At 41.1% G+C, this 17,713-nt stretch overlaps 1 protein-coding gene across 3 annotated transcripts in view; it reads right to left on the bottom strand.

The window, feature by feature from the left end:
• The window catches only part of gopc (golgi-associated PDZ and coiled-coil motif containing), a 28,431-nt gene extending 10,956 nt beyond the window's left edge, over positions 1-17,475 (bottom strand). For 2 of the 3 annotated variants that reach the window (XM_054761552.1, XM_054761551.1), the window contains exons 1-7: positions 17,289-17,475; positions 9,673-9,935; positions 7,410-7,574; positions 7,152-7,175; positions 3,748-3,923; positions 2,851-3,016; positions 2,683-2,778 (exon numbers count right to left, since the gene is read on the bottom strand). In XM_054761552.1, the coding sequence (XP_054617527.1) occupies positions 2,683-2,778; positions 2,851-3,016; positions 3,748-3,923; positions 7,152-7,175; positions 7,410-7,574; positions 9,673-9,935; positions 17,289-17,331 (933 nt within the window). In that variant the 5' untranslated portion in view covers positions 17,332-17,475. The remainder of the gene's footprint in view (positions 1-2,682; positions 2,779-2,850; positions 3,017-3,747; positions 3,924-7,151; positions 7,176-7,409; positions 7,575-9,672; positions 9,936-17,288) is intronic. The other variant, XM_054761553.1, reaches the window with a different exon arrangement.
• Positions 17,476-17,713: the final 238 nt, after the last annotated feature.

Raw genomic sequence — 17,713 nt, forward strand, 5'->3', positions numbered from 1 at the left:
CCAATCCAGAGGCACTGCCCCCGATGTCCACGCGATGCTGCAGAGTCGTGTCAACCAAGACATGCCTACAGCATCCATGGCCTTAAGGAACTCCGGGCGGCTCTCATCCACCCCCGGGGCCCTGCCACCGAGGAGCTTTTTGACAACCTCAGCCCCAGAGATAGGAGAGCCCACCGTGGAGTCCGCAGGCTCTGCTTCCTGATAGGAAGACGTGTCGGTGGTATTGAGGAGGTCTTCGAAGTATTCTTTCCACCGATCCACAACATCCTGAGTCGAGGTCAGCAGCACAGTATCCCACCATACACGGTGTTGATTGTGCACTGCTTTCCCCTCCTGAGACACCGAATGGTGGTCCAGAATCTCTTGGAAGCCGTCCGGAAGTCGTTCTCCATGGCTTCTCCGAACTCCTCCCATGTCCGAGTTTTTGCCTCAGGAACTGCCAGAGCCGCAGACCGCTCGGCCTGCCGATACCTGTCAGCTGCTTCCGGAGTCCCATGAGTCCCATGAGCCTTCTTCATCTTGACGGCATCCCTCACCACTGGTGTCCACCAATGGGTTCTGGGATTACCGCCACGACAGGCACCAACCACCTTACGGCCACAGCTCCGATCAGCTGCCTTGACAATAGAGGCACGGAACATGGCCCATTCAGACTCAATGTCCGCCAACTCCCTCGGAACATGGTCAAAGCTCTCCCGGAGGTGGGAGTTGAAACTCCTTCTGACAGGGGACTCTGCCAGTCGTTCCCAGCAGACCCTCACAATATGTTTGGGCCTGCCAGGTCTGACCGGCATCCTCCCCCACCATCGGAGCCAACTTACCACCAGGTGGTAATCAGTTGACAGCTCCGCCCCTCTCTTCACCCGAGTGTCCAAAACATACGGCCGCAAGTCCGATGATACGACCACAAAGTCAATCATGGAAGTGCGGCCTAGGGTGTCCTGGTGCCAAGTGCACATGTGGACACCCTTATGCTTGAACATTGTGTTTGTTATCGACAATCTGTGACGAGCACAGAAGTCCAATAACAAAGCACCGCTCGGGTTCAGATCAGGGGGGCCGTTCCTCCTAATCACGCCTCTCCAGGTCTCACTGTCGCTGCCAACGTGAGCATTCAAATCCCCCAGCAGAACAGAATCGCCTGAGGGAGCACTCTCCAGGACTTCCTCTAGAGACTCCAAAAAGGTGGGTATTCTGAACTGCTGTTTGGCGCATAAGCACAAACAACAGTCAGGACCCGTCCCTCCACTCGAAGGCGGAGGGAAACTACCCTCTCGTTCACCGGGTTAAACTCCAACATGCCGGCCACAAGCCGGGGCGCAACAAGAATTGCCACCCCTGCCCGTCGCCGCTCACTGCTGGCAACGCCAGAGTGGAACAAGGTCCAACCCCTCTCAAGAGGACTGGTTCCAGAGCCCTTGCTGTGCGTTGAGGTGAGTCCGACTATATCTAGCCGGAACTTCTCAACCTCATGCACCAGCTCAGGCTCTTTCCCTACCAGAGAGGTGACATTCCATGTCCCTAGAGCTAGTTTCTGTAGCTGAGGATTGGACCGCCAAGGTCCCCGCCTTCGGCTGTCACCCAGCTCACTCTGCACCCGACCCCTTTGGCCCCTCCCCTGAGTGGTGAGCTCATTGGAGGGGGGACCCATGTTGTCTCCTTGGGCTGTGCCCGGCCGGGCCCCATGGGTGTAGGCCCGGCCACCAGACGCTCGCCATCAGGCCCCTCCTCCAGGCCTGGCTCCAGAGGGGGGCCCCGGTGACCCACGTCCAGGCAAGGGAAAATGTGGTCCAATGTTTTTTGTCATCATAGAGGTCTATTGAGCTACTCTTTGGTCCCTCACTTAGGACCTGTTTGTCGTGGGTGACCGTACCAGGGGCATAGAAACCCTTGACAACTTAGCTCCTAGGATCATCGGGACACGCAAACTCCTCCACCACGATAAGGTGGTAGCTCAGGGAGGAGTTGTATGTACATGTATTGTAATAAGTGTTCTATTGTATTGTATGTACATGTACTGTAATGTGTTCTATTGTATTGTATGCACATGTATTGTAATGTGTTCTATTGTATTGTATGCACATGTATTGTAATAAGTGTTCTATTGTATTGTATGCACATGTATTGTAATAAGTGTACTATTGTATTTAATGTACAGTAATGTACAGAGTGAATTTCCGCCAAGTAGGATTCCTTATTTATGAATGGAATATTTTCAGTTAGAACCTTCTAAATACACTTTTCAACATTATTAGAGCCCTCTAGACATGAAATAACACCCCTATAGTCACATTTACACTCCTATTTCCCAATACAGTAGCTATAATTAGAGAAAATAATCAATTTAAGATAGAAATTAGACTTGTGCTTGTGTGTGTGTTCTAATAAATGTCTTCTGGGCGTGTGGACAGGAAGTGAGTCGGGGGGTTTAGAGTTGTGTTTTAGCTGGACTGCGGCCACAACAGTAGCCCGTGTTGTTGTTATATGATTATTGGCAATGATTATTTTAGGCAAAAAATAAGTAACATTTGCTTGAATATGCATATTTTGTGATTAATAATAGGCCGTTTTCAACTACAAAACAACAGCATGATTTATTAATTAATATTTCTTTGAAAAAACACCCCACTTTCAACCTTACCACAGGGGGTGAAAGTGCTACAGAGCTACAGGCTGACTCACCGTGATGGAGATGCCCAGACCCTCATGGTCATCTTTGATGAGCGACACCTTCCTGATAGGACCCACTCCCTGACTTTTCTTCAGCATGTCGGGTTCCTACGATCACAAGATGTCAGCTTCAGAAACACAATTCAGTGACAGAACAGAATGCCATATGTTGATACCCACATGCCCAACAGGCGAGGGAAGGGGTTTCTTGGGATCGTTGCGCCCCCTGCATGCTCGGATGACAGTTTTGTGGCGGTGAAGATGGATCTCAGCCTCCAGTTGGTTCCACAGCTTGTCGTGTGCCGGCCCTTTCATGTCACGGCCCAGTAACTGGATCTGTTGCACCCTGGGAGCAAAATGTTGGAAAAGCTGTGAAATACAGTGTTCCCTCGTTTATCGTGGGGGATAGGTTCCCAAAAAAGCCCACAATAAGCCAAATCAATTTCATTTTTTGACAGTTTTTAAATGTTTTAAGGCTGTAAAACCCCTCACCATACATGTTGTACTCCTTTCTCACACAGGCAATAAGAGTTTCTCACGTTTCTCTCTTATTTTAACACTCTCCAAAAAGTTCTTTTGTTTAAATTTTCATGATCAACACAAGAAATCAAGTCACTCACACATATTTCACTCCTGTGACCGTGCCTTTTTCATCCTGGCGCCGTTCTGCTGTACTGTAGTGTTTTTGTATCCTTGTGCAAACATATTGCTGCGGACGAACCCAACATTCATTGACAAGCTAGCAAGCTAGCGATGACACAGGAGACACGGCAGGACGGCACGAAGGAGATTGACTGACAATAGTCTACAGCCAATCAGGACGCAGAAAACAACGGGCGATGCAAACAAACGAGAGAGGGAAGCGACAGACACTCAACTTCCCACAATGCAGTTCTTTTTAAAGGGCCAGGTTCGGCCTGGAACAAAAAAAATAATTCTGCGAATCCGCGAAAGGTGAACCGTGATAGCGCGAGGGAACACCGTGCAACGTGATTTGGCCCCGTGTGCTCTAACATCTAAAAACACAATACACTGCAGCAACAGTGTTAGCCAAACCACAACTTCTGAATCCATTACCTGCCAGCCAGTTCCTTGTCCAAGTATTTGGCAGCAAGTCGAGCGCCGTACACTTCAGCCTGAAGTACAGCCATGTGCCGGCGAAGAGCCTCGTTTTCTTTCCTGTACAGTCGAACGTCAGCTTCCATCCTCGCTTCAGTCAATTTCTCCTTCTTGTTGGCCTCCAGCTCCTGTTCCTACAACACAACACAATGACATGTGAACACAACACAACAACAAGCACCGCACGCAATACCGTTTAATAGTTTGCAGCGCAACCGCATGCATCTAGGATGAGGACTCATGACTCAAGGAATTAGACATCCACTAGATGGCTATATTTGTCCCTTGTGGACATTTCTTAAAGCTGCAAGCCGCGTTGAATGGGCCCAATCACAAAGTGTACCCACCGTATTCTTCATCATACCAGGATGTCATCGTCATTACACATGAACCGTATCATTGTCAACATTTTGTTGATAACCACGAATGTAATGAAATAAATCACAATGATGCAAGTACACCCTTTCAAATGCAATAAACGTGTTTCTCTGAAGTAGTTTTGTTACCATTGCAGCTGTAGTTGACATGACACTATCACCATGTAGCACGGGCCACATACTGCAAAAGGAAAGATGTGAAGGCTACTTGGATATTTTATAAAGCATATGCTAAAAAGTGATATATATTTCAAGAAAAAACTGCATTTCAGCTTTGAGATATAGACGGAAAAACCTGTTAGTATCAACCTTGCTATTTACGTTTTTTCCCCATTTTTGCTGTCTTCTTTCTTAATCGTCGTAAATTTTGTACTCAAAAATTACTCCAATAATATTTTGACTTTATTCCCATAATACTGAAATTTGTTCCTCAGCCTAATTTTCCAAAAATGACAACTTAATTTTGTTTTGATTGTTTTTCATGTTACAATTTTTTTTGGTCTTTTTCCTCATCATTTTATTCCCGTTTATTCACGTAAAAAAACCAACCTTTTTTCCCCATTGGAATACGACTTCTTTCTCTTTATATTTTGACTTTACTCTCATAAGACTACAGCATTTTTTTTTTATTCCTGCTGCTGTTCTTTTTCCAACTACTTCAACTTTCTTCTTGTAAATTTTCTTCTTGTAATTTTGACTTTATTCCCATAATATTCTGACTTTATTCTTGTGACAATATCATTTTTTCTGCAACCTAATTTTCCAATATTATGACTTTATCTGTAATATTTCTAAAATGACGTTATTTTTCCTCAAAATATGACATTCTTGTAAAATTTCGGATATTTTCCGGTTTTGCTGTCTTGTCGTGCTTTTTTTTTTTTTTTTTTAGTTTTCTTGTTAAAATGATATTTTACATAAAAATAAAAAAAAACAAACAAACAGAGAGGCAGCAAATGGCCCTCAGGCTGCACTTTGGCCACGATGATGCAGAACATAACATTAGTGTGTTAACAATGCCCTCTTTTGGTGGAAAGCATGAACTGCACTCACTATCAATACAGTTACACAACAAATTGCCTTCTGGCGCAACAGAGGAAGTGTCCCAGCATACAAGGGGCCTGCTGCAACTGAAGAGACAAGCATTTTGCCTCCACATTGTCCTGCAAGTCGCCATGGCAATACGTGTCATTTAGATCAGTGGGTCATTTGGTACCAGGCCTCACAGAAAGAAAAAATAATTTCCATTATTATTATTATTTTTAATGTTTTATTTTGAAAAGTGGCCGGATTCTCTCTGTTACATCCGTCTCACTTGATGCATGTCCATTGTGCGTGTGCTAACTTTATCTCATGCCGCACAGATAGACTACTATACTGTATTTTTACCATTTTTCTTTCACCTCATATTTGGTGTCAAATGCTGATACTATGTGGGAATGCATAAAGGTAAGTTTTGATGACTTATTGAGTGCTAATGTGCACATTTGTCTCAATTCATTTGTCTAATTCATGCTAGCACACTGCCTTTTACCACACAAGTCAAACAGCGATGTAATAATCTCTCTGGAAAAACTCCAGGCTTGAACTGGTGGATGGTGGGTCGGCATTCTTTTTGTGCTTTTAATTTGATGTTATTCATGTCTTAGTTTTAAACAATACATCATAAATAAGATAAATTAAATCGCTATAATGTACGAACCCACTGCACGACTTATTTACACCTGAGTCAAGTAGTGTTTACATCTAGTGTATGGCATACAGTAGTACGTGCACCACTTCCCGCATCCGGGAAGCATTCATGGCACCGCCTCCATTGTTTGGCTAGTTCATGCAACTGGCACGAACATTATGCATGCCAGAAATGTTTTACATTTCAAAAGTTTCTTTTCGAATTGGCACGCAGGCCCGCACAGCTTACACGTCCTCCATTCACACCTGTTTACGACCAAGTTACTCACTGGCACGCAGCATTGTGTACAAGGGTGGGGACAAAGTGTGTGCAAGTGTAAACTAGGCTACGCACACAGCAGTTCAACCTCACCATGTACAATACAAAGTCCAATCGCTGGCCATTTATTCTTTCATTATTTAGGGAACATACAGTACCATCCCTATGTAAACACTGGCAACACTTCCTGAATATCTTCTTCTAAGCCTTTTTCACTCGCAGAGGCGCTCCAACCAAGCTTGTAAACATTAGTGCCATCTGCAGCACACACGCTGCCATTAAATTAACAGTTTTGCAATGTTCTCGGTTCATGTTCTGCTGGTTGTTGAAAAACCTTACTTAAATAAGTTCATAAATAATGAAGTCATAAACGTTTTTTGTCATCATAAAAAAAATTGCAGATGCAGCAGCAGCACGACACAGCGGCTGCAGTCCCATGCAGCCCACCCCCACGCCTTCACAAAACCCTGCATGTGTGTTCATGTCTCACAAAAAGTGCAGTTTTCTTCTACGTTAGGGGCCACTGTGCCCCTATAAAACTAAGTACGTCTGGAGCCCTGCCTTAAGGATGGTCCTGGCAGTCCACTGTTGATAGTAGTATGGCTCCATGTGAGCTGCATAGTGTATCCTCCTGCGGCGCACCGCACTGTAGCTAGTTCTCCAGCAGGCCTCACGCTTACCAAACAATATTAAGCTAATATTTCATTCATGCGCATGCGTATGTATCCACAAAACAGCAAAACTCGGAACGCCGTAAACCGAGAACCACCACTGTATGATTTTGAGTACAACTCTGAACTACTACTTCACCACCACCACTACTAATACTATTATTATTACTACTACTACTACTACTACTACTACTACTACTACTAGTAAACACTCATAAAATCTCCACTACACTGCTCAAAAAGTAAAAGGAACAGATCCAAGAACAAGGACATCAGTACAAAGGCTTAAAGAACGACAAATACACACACACACACACACACACACACACACACACACACACACACACACACACACAGACTTACCATCTGCTCCACTGTACAGGCAGGCTTTAGTGGAAAAGAGGCAGCAGAAGAAGAGAGAGAAGTCACAGATTAGAAAAGTGATCAAAACCAGCTTCAGTAGTAGTGGGTAGTATTTCAACATGTGGCCTTGCCAGTGCGGAAGAGAGGATTTACAGACCATAATGTCAACACAGCAAAGGGAGGAAGAGAAAGACAAGTCATTATATGGGAGAAAAGGCAGAAGAAAAAGCAAATGAGACCGCGACACCGTCAGCTTACCAGTCGGTGTTTGATGGAGTCAGAGTCGGGAGCTTGCCCTTGCTTGGCGTGGAGCTGCAGCTGGAGAGAGTGAAGCTGCAGCAGCTGGTCGTGGACTTCTCTCTCCACCACCACGCGCTCCGCCTTGGCCTCGGTCAGCTCGGAACGCAGGTCTACGAGCTGGGCCTGGAAAGGTGAAGGTGGTAAGCACGGGGGGGGCGGAACAGCAGAAGCATCCAGGTCAACAGTCTCCGCTCACAGGCTGGCTCTGTGTTAGCTAGGCCTTTGGGACACGTCGTATCTCAGGATGCGTTTAGGTACCAAAACATGGTCCTGTTTGATTTTACTTGACTTGGTACTCCGTAGTAGCAACGGAGTCGGGTACTCATCCCCCCATGTGACTTGTAATTCTGCATTGTGTTGTAAAAGTGGACAAGAAATATCCATCATATCATCGGTGGAGCTGGAACTAATCAATGTGGAACATCAGTCACTTTTATTTTACCCTGAAAGCACGCTTTTGTAACTAAAGTGGGTACACCCTTCATATTTCTGCTAATATTTGATGTTATCTTTTTATGGGACAACACCAAAGAAATTGTGTACATTTCCTGCTCCCTCACACACAACCACTAGTGTCTAAACCGCTAGCAGCAAAGGTGGCTTCAACCCTCAGGAAAGAAAATACCCAAATTGTGGCCAAAGTTAGGCCTGGGACGATAATCAATAAATTCATTCAATCGCATGAATTTTTTTTAAATTTTCCAAATATTTCAACTTCCTTCATATATAATCTTTGCAAATTTTCTTTTTGAAATATTATATTTTGACTTTATTCCCATGCTATTAAAATTTTATCCCCAACCTAACTTTCCAAAAACTCTACGCTACTAAAATGAGATTATTATTCCTCATAATAATGTATTCCGAGTTTATTCTCTTAAAATTACAACTTTTGTTCTCGCATGAATATTACCTTTTTCTCTTAATATTTTGACTTTTCTTCCCATAAAATTACAGGTTTTTTTAAAATTTTCCAACTATTTCAACTTTTTGCTTGTCAGATTTCTTCTCGTAATTATGACTTTATCTCCATAATAATTCTCGAAACATAGTAACTTTTTCTCTGACCTAATTTTCCAAGAGTTACCACTTTCTTCACTATTTTGTTTGTTTCTCATAATTGTATAACATCTTACCTCCGCCAAGCACAGCGCAACGTGCAAGCGCGGGCACGGAGGTTGTGTTTTGCCGGCGTTTCTTCTGAATGGATTTGAATTAAATTTCCAGGAATTGTCAAAAATGGGTTACAGAAGAACTGATAAAATTTTGCAGGTGATCCAAAGTTTTCCCAAAATACACCCTTTTCCCTACAACTGTATATTTATACTGAAAAAAATTTTAAATTTCCCAAAATTCATGTTTTCATAAAACTGCTATTACCTGCTACTAACTTCCACCTTTCTCAACAGATTCACCTCATTCAACCTTCCGCTACCATGCTACGTATTAGTATGCTAATGTTTGCATACTGGCATTTTTAGCTATTTTCAAGCGTAGACACATATATAAACACTTAGCACTATCATGCTAGGTGTTACCATGTTAACATTGCTATCATGTTAACATTAGCAAAGTACAATTTTTTGCCATTTTTATAGACAGACACTTATATAAAGACTTATCACTAATACTAGGTGTTAGCCTGTATGCTAACATGCTAGCAATGCTAATCATGCTAACATTAGCATAGTAGCATTTTTAGCCAATTTCATAGCTAGACACAAACACCACTATTATGCTAGGTGTTAGCATGTTTGTACTTCTAGCATGCTAATATTAGCCAGCTAAACATGTAGATAAAATAAATGTAGGACTAATATTTAAGGTGAATCATAAAATGGGGGGAACTACAGTGCTCAGCAGAGGTCTACGCTGGTACTTTTCTAATTTCTCTTAATATTTTTACATTCTTGTAAAATTGCTGATTTTTGCTGTTGTTTTTTTTCTTGTTAAATTATATATTTACAATTTGCCGCGGGCCAATGAACAAACAGCCGCCGGGCACAAATGGCCACCCGGCCGCACTTTGGACACCACTGGCGTAAACCAGACTGTGGTAATGTTTTACTTTGTTTTGAAAGGCTGTTCATGATAGCGTTTCATAAAATAATTGAGGTTAATGATTGAGCTTTCAAGACAACATTCGGCATCAATCCCATTTCTATAGATATGTATGGCGTGTAAGTCATCCATGACGCGATGGAAATGAAGAGCTACTAACCTCTAGTTTATGGTTGAGCTGGAAAACAGTCTGGGCTTTGTGACACAGCTGAGCAAAGCAGGAGCTCAGGCTGGTCATCTTCTGTCTGCCTTCGTACGTAATGTCCACTTGGTCTGGGTCGATTTCTCCGAGCAGAAGATCGACGTCCACGAAGGCCTTGTCAAACTCTTTCTCCAGCACTTCCAACCAGCGGAACACTGACATGCCGGGGCTGAGGGCCGAGTTGTGGCCCGCCGGAGAGCATCCAGCAGAGGCGGACATGGCTAAAACCCAGCAAACGTTAACGTTAGCTCATCCACTACGCTACGTTTGCTTGTTATGGCGACGACTGTGTGGCTCTTCTTTGGTTTCTGCTGCTAAATAATACCAAAATCCGATGACGTTACAGTATGCTAAACATATATTCTATTTTCTCATACAAGCCAGTAAGTCACTGTTGACCAGGAAGTCTCACAGAAGACTGTGCGATGCGACTATTTAGGTCTGACTGATCCCAAGGAAAAGCAATAGATAATCGACCGCTGCTGTCGTGAAAAAAAATTGTGTGCGTGTAATTTCTTGTTTGTTGTGGCACTCAACGTAAAAGGTGCATTACCGCCACCTACTGCATTGGCGTAGGAAGCATTTCCTTTCACTGTACTGTACATACTGCATACTGTAAATACATGTATACATATACGGTATATACATGTATACTGTATACATATACAGTATACACCTGTATACTGTATACATATACGGTATATACATGTACATATGCTAAGTATATACTTAATAAAAATGTCTCAGCTTTGTGATAGGAGGTGAGAAAGGCTAAGAGTATCAACTTTGTTGTTTTTTCTCATTTTTGCTTTTTACAATTCCAATTTTGTTTCTCATATTAAGATTTTAAAAACGTTTAAACTCTATGCTACTAAAATTACTATTACTCATAATTTACTTCTTAAAATTGTGACTTTTTTCTCATTTGAATGTGACTTTTTTCTCTTGATATTCTGACTTTAGTCTCGTAAAAATTACATTTTACTTTGATTTTTTTTTGCTTTTTTGTGGGGGGGGGGGTTTAAAATATTCCAACCTAATTTTCCGAAAGTTACAACTTGTTTTTTTTTCTCATATTATTAAGACTTTTTAAAAAGTCATGTCTTTTGTCTTTAATTTTGAATTTAATTCCAACTTTATACTGGTAAAATGAGGTTATTTTGACTCATATTACAATGCTATTCTCATAAAATTATGGCTTTTTCTCAACAACTTACTTCTCTTAATATTTTTATTTTATTCTTGTAAAATTATTGCAAATTTTTCCATTTTTGTTACATTTTTTAGACGTCCATGCTTGCCAATAAAAAAAAAAACTTTACCAATAGATTACAATATTCAACTTTTTTTTTTAAACAATACATTTTTAGGAGATACTTATTTTTTTTATTAGCTGTAAGATATAATCATTCAAATTATTCAGAAAAACAATAGAACCTTGGTTTAATCTGTTCCTGAAGGTCTGAATGTTAACATAAGACACGTTTTTATAGCTAATAAAACAAAAGGTCACAGATTAAATGACAAAGCTAAAAAGATGGTATCTATCCCTCAACAGAAGTTTATGCACAATAGATGGCGTAGACATTGACAGGGTGAACGAAAATACATTTCTAGGTTTTATAATAGACGACACAATGAGCTGGAAATCCCACATTAAAATATACAACATAAAGTGGAAAGAAATACTTCAATACCGAATAAAACAAAATCCGTTCCGGACCAAAAATCACACCATACTCCTTATTGTTCTCTTAGTTATTGTGTGGAGATGTGAGGAAATTTGCTGATCGGGTAAACCTTCAAACTGCTAAAATTATGCATAAAAGCAAACAATAACCTGCAATCCAAAAACGTTATAGAATCCTTAACAAGAGAGGAGAAATATGATTTTTGGGACAAATTCGACTTAAAACACGTACACCTGCGAACAACGCTGATGTATCGCGATGTAGACTCAAATGATGGAACGGCCTGAGTCAAGAACTCCAACAATGCAGTCAAACGGGCCACTTCGAGAAGCAGTACAAGCAGTGGATGTTTACAAAGTGCAAGGAAGAAGAATCCTCAAGCACTGCGTACATGCAGTACAATGCTACTGGATGTCTTATCACTCTTGCACTTACTGCTTGTTTCTCATTTCTTACAATCCTTACATTGTCTGGACACACATTACACAACTTTTGTGTTTATTGTGAATGTTCAATAATTTATTTATAATGATTTACAAAGATGAACTCTTATTTTCGTGATTTCGTGATGTTATTTCAGCATTGGTAGATGGCACACGTGGAATACAGGAAGTGAACAAACAGATGTATTAGCAACTGATGTGAAACACAGACGGGGTAGGATTCCTCCATTTCGGACATGTGGAATTGTGAATTGTAAAATGTGATGTATTCTAATGTAACAAATAAATAAGGTACAAAATAACTCTGAAGCTTTCATTGGAGAAATGATTGTTGACAAACGCACCACGTTATGTCTTCAATTCAATAGTGTTTCTCACCTCAAAGATCTGCTTTTCTTTTGATCCCTGCTGCAAAATAAGCCAAAATGGAGCCAAACAAAGCCGCAAGTGGCAGCATTTTGATAAAGAATGTGAGAAACACTATTGAAATGTTCTACGGATACACGTTCATATAAACACGGTCTACCACACTCCTCGTCAAAATGTTAAGACGAGTTGAAAAATTGCAAGAATTGACATTTTGTGCTGTTGGATCGTTAGGAGGTTGTAAGTAGAGCTTCAAAATGCAAAAAAGAAATGTGAGTAAGTAACTGATTGCAAACAAGCATTGAAGTGAAATAGGCTGTTCATCAGCTGATCAAAAGTTTAAGACCACAGCCTTTAAAAGCCAAAAACTCAACAATAACGTGGATTCAATGTCATTTTCCGTCCGGTATTCACACTGTCATGATCTCTTGATGGCAAAAGGCAAAAACGCTTTCTCTCTTTGAACGTGGAAGGCCTCTCTCTGCGTGCCATTACTGCTGAGGTTGGACGCAGTAAGACAGTCATTTTAAACTTCTTCAAAGATCCTGAGGCCTATGAAACAAACAAGTCAAGTTGTACACCCCCCCAAAAAAATAAGTTTTCAATAAGTTTTCATCTTCAAAGGCCTCGTCTTCTTCAACGCCACAAAACTGCCCATTTGGAATTTGCACGAGAGCACCAAACATGGGACATTGAAAGTTGGAAAAGTTTTATTTTATGATGAGAAAAAATGTAACCTTGACGTTCCCGATGGCTTCCAACGTTACTGGCATGACAAGGAGATCCCACCTGAGATGTTTTCCCACACGGCACAGTGGAGGGGGCGCCATCATGATCTGGGCTGCTTTTTCCTTCAGTGGAACAATGGAGCTTCAGGGTGTGCAGGGGCGTCAAACGGCAGCTTGCTATGTGGAGATGTTGCAGAGGGCATCCCTCATGACTGCATTTTGAAGCTCTACTTAGAACCTGCTTAAGATCCAACAGTCCTAAATGTAAATTCTTGCAAGTTTTCAACTGGTCTTAAGATTTTGATCAGGAGTGTACATGAGGACAACATTGTATCAGTTCAAAGTGTTCATTAAGTGTGTATTTAGCCTGAGTCTTGAAAGAAAAGCCACTAATATGCTATCATGTCTGTTCAGGTGAGTAACTACAACGTCTCCTTTTCCCTTCTGCTTGCTGTTCGTTTGCCAGAGGTGTCTCTGGGAAGCTCTGACCTGGCCCCAAAACCTGTCTGACAGTCACGTTGATCCTGGAGTTCTGGATATACTTGGAGCACACAGCCCAGTCCTCCGACGACACCCGCGCCACGTCAGTGTCGCCCTGTTGGTCAGAAAGCCAGCTGCACGCCACCTCCTGAGGCGCTGGGATGATGCGAGGTACAGCGTGGTAAAGGAGGCGGCTCTGCCCCGACATGACCATCAGGTCCCCGCTGTGCATGTACATGGCGGTGGGCGGGTCCTGTCTTTGTGTGCCGCCCAGGAGGAAGATGGCTGACTGGCCAAAACTAAAATACAAAACATGCAAAGTCCGTGTGTTTGCTGCGGAACATTGGAAAACTCACATGAGTGATTCTTGCTGAGTAAGATGAAGGTGAAGATGATGGAGGAGACAAGGATGTCTCCAGACTTGAGCCCAGTGGAATTCTACTTGATGGTGATATTGCGCAAGTGACGTCTTGTAAGTTACTCAATGAAGACACAACTCTTACACTCAGGATTCACCAGCAAAGACCGTTATAATGCTAGTCCAGGGGTGTACAAACTTTCCCAGCGAGGGCCACATCGTGAAAAATGAAAGGATGCAAAGGGCCACTTTGATGTTTTGTAAAGCAACACATGTACAAGTAGATTTGCTAAGAAGTTATATACTGGATATTTCAAGAAAACACTATTAGAAAAAGTCTATTATTAGTATCAACTTCACTCTTTACCCATTTTTGCAGTTGCTTATTCCCCAAATATTTCAACTTTCTTTGTAAATTTTCTTCTTGTAATATTACGACTTCATTCCCATAATAGTACATTTTTCCCCAACTTTTGTTTTGTTTCTCAAACTATGACATACTTAAAAATACATTTTTAATTTAATATTTAAACTAAAATGACATTATTTTCCCCTCATAATATGACAAGTTTATTCTTGTAAAATTGTGACTATTCTTGTTAAAATACTTCTCTTAATATTTTCACTTTTTTCTCATACAGCTGTTTGCTCCTTTTCTGCTGTTGTTTTTTCTTGTAACTCATCTTCTTCTAATACTCTCCTGACCAAAATTTTCAGACCATTTGAAAAATTATAAGAATTTACATTTAGGACTGTTGGATCTTAAGCAGGTTCTAAGTAGAGCTTCAAAATGCAGTCATGAGGGATGCCCCCTGCAACATCTCCACATAGCCGGCTGCCGTTTGACGCCCCTGCACAACCTGAAGCGCCATTGTTCCATTGGAGGAAAAAGCAACCCAGATCATGATGGCGCCCCCTCCACCGTGCCGTGTGGAAAACATCTCAGGTGGGATCTCCTTGTCATGCCAGCAACGTTGGAAGCCATCAGGAACGTCAAGGTTAAATTTTTTCCTCATCAGAGACGTCCCATGTTTGGCGCTCTCGTGCAAATTCCAAACGGGCAATGTTGTGGCGTTGAAAGAGACGAGGCCTTTGAGGATGTTTTTTGTTCTTAAAAGCCTTCTCTCGTAGATGCCGCCTGATAGCACTAGCAACAACCTTCATTTGTGCCGAGTATGGTCCCATGTCTTTTTTGTGTCTACCACTTGGCTTTTTTTCCCCCATAACCCTCAAGATCTTTGAAGAAGTTTCAAATGAATGTCTTACTGCTGTGAGAGGCCTTGCTTATGCAGCTCAACAATCCGAGTTCAAAGAGAGAAAGCTTTTTTGCCTTTGCCATCAAGAGATCATGACGGTGTGAATACCTGACAGAAAATGACATTGAATCCACATTTTTGCCAAGATTTTGGCTTTTAAAGGCTGTGGTCTTACTTTTGATCAGCTGATGAACTGCCTATTTCACTTTAATGCTTGTTTGGAATAAATTATTCAAAAAATGGTTTTAGTCTCGCTCCCATTTCTTTTTTTTTTTTTTTTTTAGCATTTTGAAGCTCTACTTAGGACCTCCTTAAGATCCAACAGTGCAAAATGTACATTCTTGCAATTTTTCAACTGGTCTTAACATTTTGATCAGGAGTGTATTATGACTTTAGTTCCATAATATTTTGACTTTATTCTCATAACATGACTTTTTTTCCCATAAAATATACCTGTATTTGTAGTTTAAAAAATATATTTTTAGCTTTGTGCAACTAAAATTAAGTTATTCTGACGTTATTCTCATAAAACTCGTAAAAATTAATATTTTGACTTTATTCTTGTAATATTGCTGCTGATTTTTTGCTCTTGTTGTTTTGTTTGTCTTGTTAAATTTTATTTTTAGAATGTGCTGCAGGTAAAAAAAAAACAGCCATGCGGCTGCAAATGGCCCCTGGGCCACACTTTGGACACCCCTGCGTTAGTCTAACATAACCACAATTGTGTATCAAAAAATATTTGTTTGAATTGTGCGGAATGTTATGTATTGCTGTTGGTTTTGTTGTGATAATTATGACAATTTCTTGTGGATTTGATTTCACATTGGTGAACTTATTAGTTAGTTATTTATATTATTGAAGTATTTAAATAACTATTCTATTCAATTTGCATGTCACATAATTCCCTAAAAATAAAAAGACATTGATTTCGGATTGTTTTCCTTTTTCAGGTACGGGTGTGGACACCATTTAAGCATTGCCAAAGTTTCAAAAGTACCGATTCGGCAGCGTCCTCGGATAATATGTAAACCGTACCAATCTTAGAGGGACCGTGCACTTGCTACACGTTAGGGTTGTGAACGATAAATCAATGCGACCGGATATCCGGTTTTGCAAGTGAACGATTCAGCTGCGCCGGTAGCATCCTCCTGTATCGGTAAGATTTGGTTGACAGAATGTCTTTTAAACAACATGAGAGCCTGACCTGCCGGTGACAGGATTGCCACGCTGGTCCATAGCTTGTCATGACTGAAGACAAGAATGGATGTAAATAGCACTGCGGAAGATTTTCAACACATCAGCAAAAAAAAAAACAACTAACGTTTGAAACGTCTTCGGATTTTACAAGGGCGCAAAACTTGACCAGCCACATCAACAGAGGTGAGTATGGTCATTTTTTTGCTTTGTAACTTGATTACTTTGAAATGTTGCACCTTTGTTACCTACGTGGCGTGTTGAAAACACTATGCTCAGTCTGAAATGCTGCACGCTTACTATTGTTGTGACATTTTGAGTATGGGATTGTTTACTTTTCCAAGCTAAAACAGCATTTTCATTGCACCCATGTGCAAATATTTCGGTGCTTGGACACATTTTTCCCACTTTTGAAGAGATGTGCCATGACTTAAGGGGCTTTGCACTATTTATTTTGTATGATTGACTGGACAGAATGTTAAGACGTCTGTACTGTATTTTCATAGTTATATTTCATATAGATACTGTAGAGGGATGGATGGATGGCTTATTGTCATTGCAGACAGTATACAATGAAATTTACTTTGGTGGCTCCACTTCCATTTCTAGCAACATCAAGACGTTAAAACTCAAATGTTCCAAATGTAACAGGTATAAAAATATAGATATAAAATATAGTATGTAACATACTGATCCCATCAGAGTAAAACAGGTTCACTCAGCAAGTCTTTTTTTTGGTCTTTGTCTAAACAATATATACATTTGACATTTTACTCTGTTGACTTTATTTCTGCCAGTGACTTACAGCATGCTCGGGGATATGAGGTACTCTTTTACACATTAGAAAATACTAGAAGAATGCCACTTTCATATAATTGCCATCTTTACTTTGTAAGATTAATGTCTACATCATTGTGCACGGCATCGACTCGTATTGAATCGTTCTGTTTTTAAAATATATCGTATACCTTTGTATATAGATTTGAATCGAATTGTTTATCACAAAGAGATGTACGTCCCTACTACACATGAAAATGTGTATTGTTCTACCCACATACCTGAATGACAGGAGCGGCCGACTGTGATCCAATTCCGATTCATCCACGTGGATCCCTAAAGACGAGTCGGACCTGTAGTAATTGAGGATTCCTGCCTCTGCACTGAAGCCTGGGAAGCCGCAGGCAGCTGCTATTTGGTAGGACAGGAGGCGGAGCTCATCCGGGAATGGAGTGTAGTGATTGGCAGAGTACGTCTGTGGACGTAACAAGAAAGGAAAGCATTTATGCACATAGCATGGGTCCCTTAAAAGCATTTTTTAAAAAATTGTATGTACCTTATTCATACGCTATTTACTTATCCATCCAAGTAGCACATGTGCATTGACAAACGCTGTTTCCAATATAATAATCACATAACCACTTCCAATTTCTCGGTTTAGTAAGGGATCCTACTTCACGAAAATTCACTAATCACAGTCGGGCCT

The sequence above is a fragment of the Dunckerocampus dactyliophorus genome, chromosome 19 (genome assembly GCF_027744805.1).
Source record: "Dunckerocampus dactyliophorus isolate RoL2022-P2 chromosome 19, RoL_Ddac_1.1, whole genome shotgun sequence".
Classification (NCBI taxonomy): Eukaryota; Metazoa; Chordata; class Actinopteri; order Syngnathiformes; family Syngnathidae; genus Dunckerocampus; species Dunckerocampus dactyliophorus.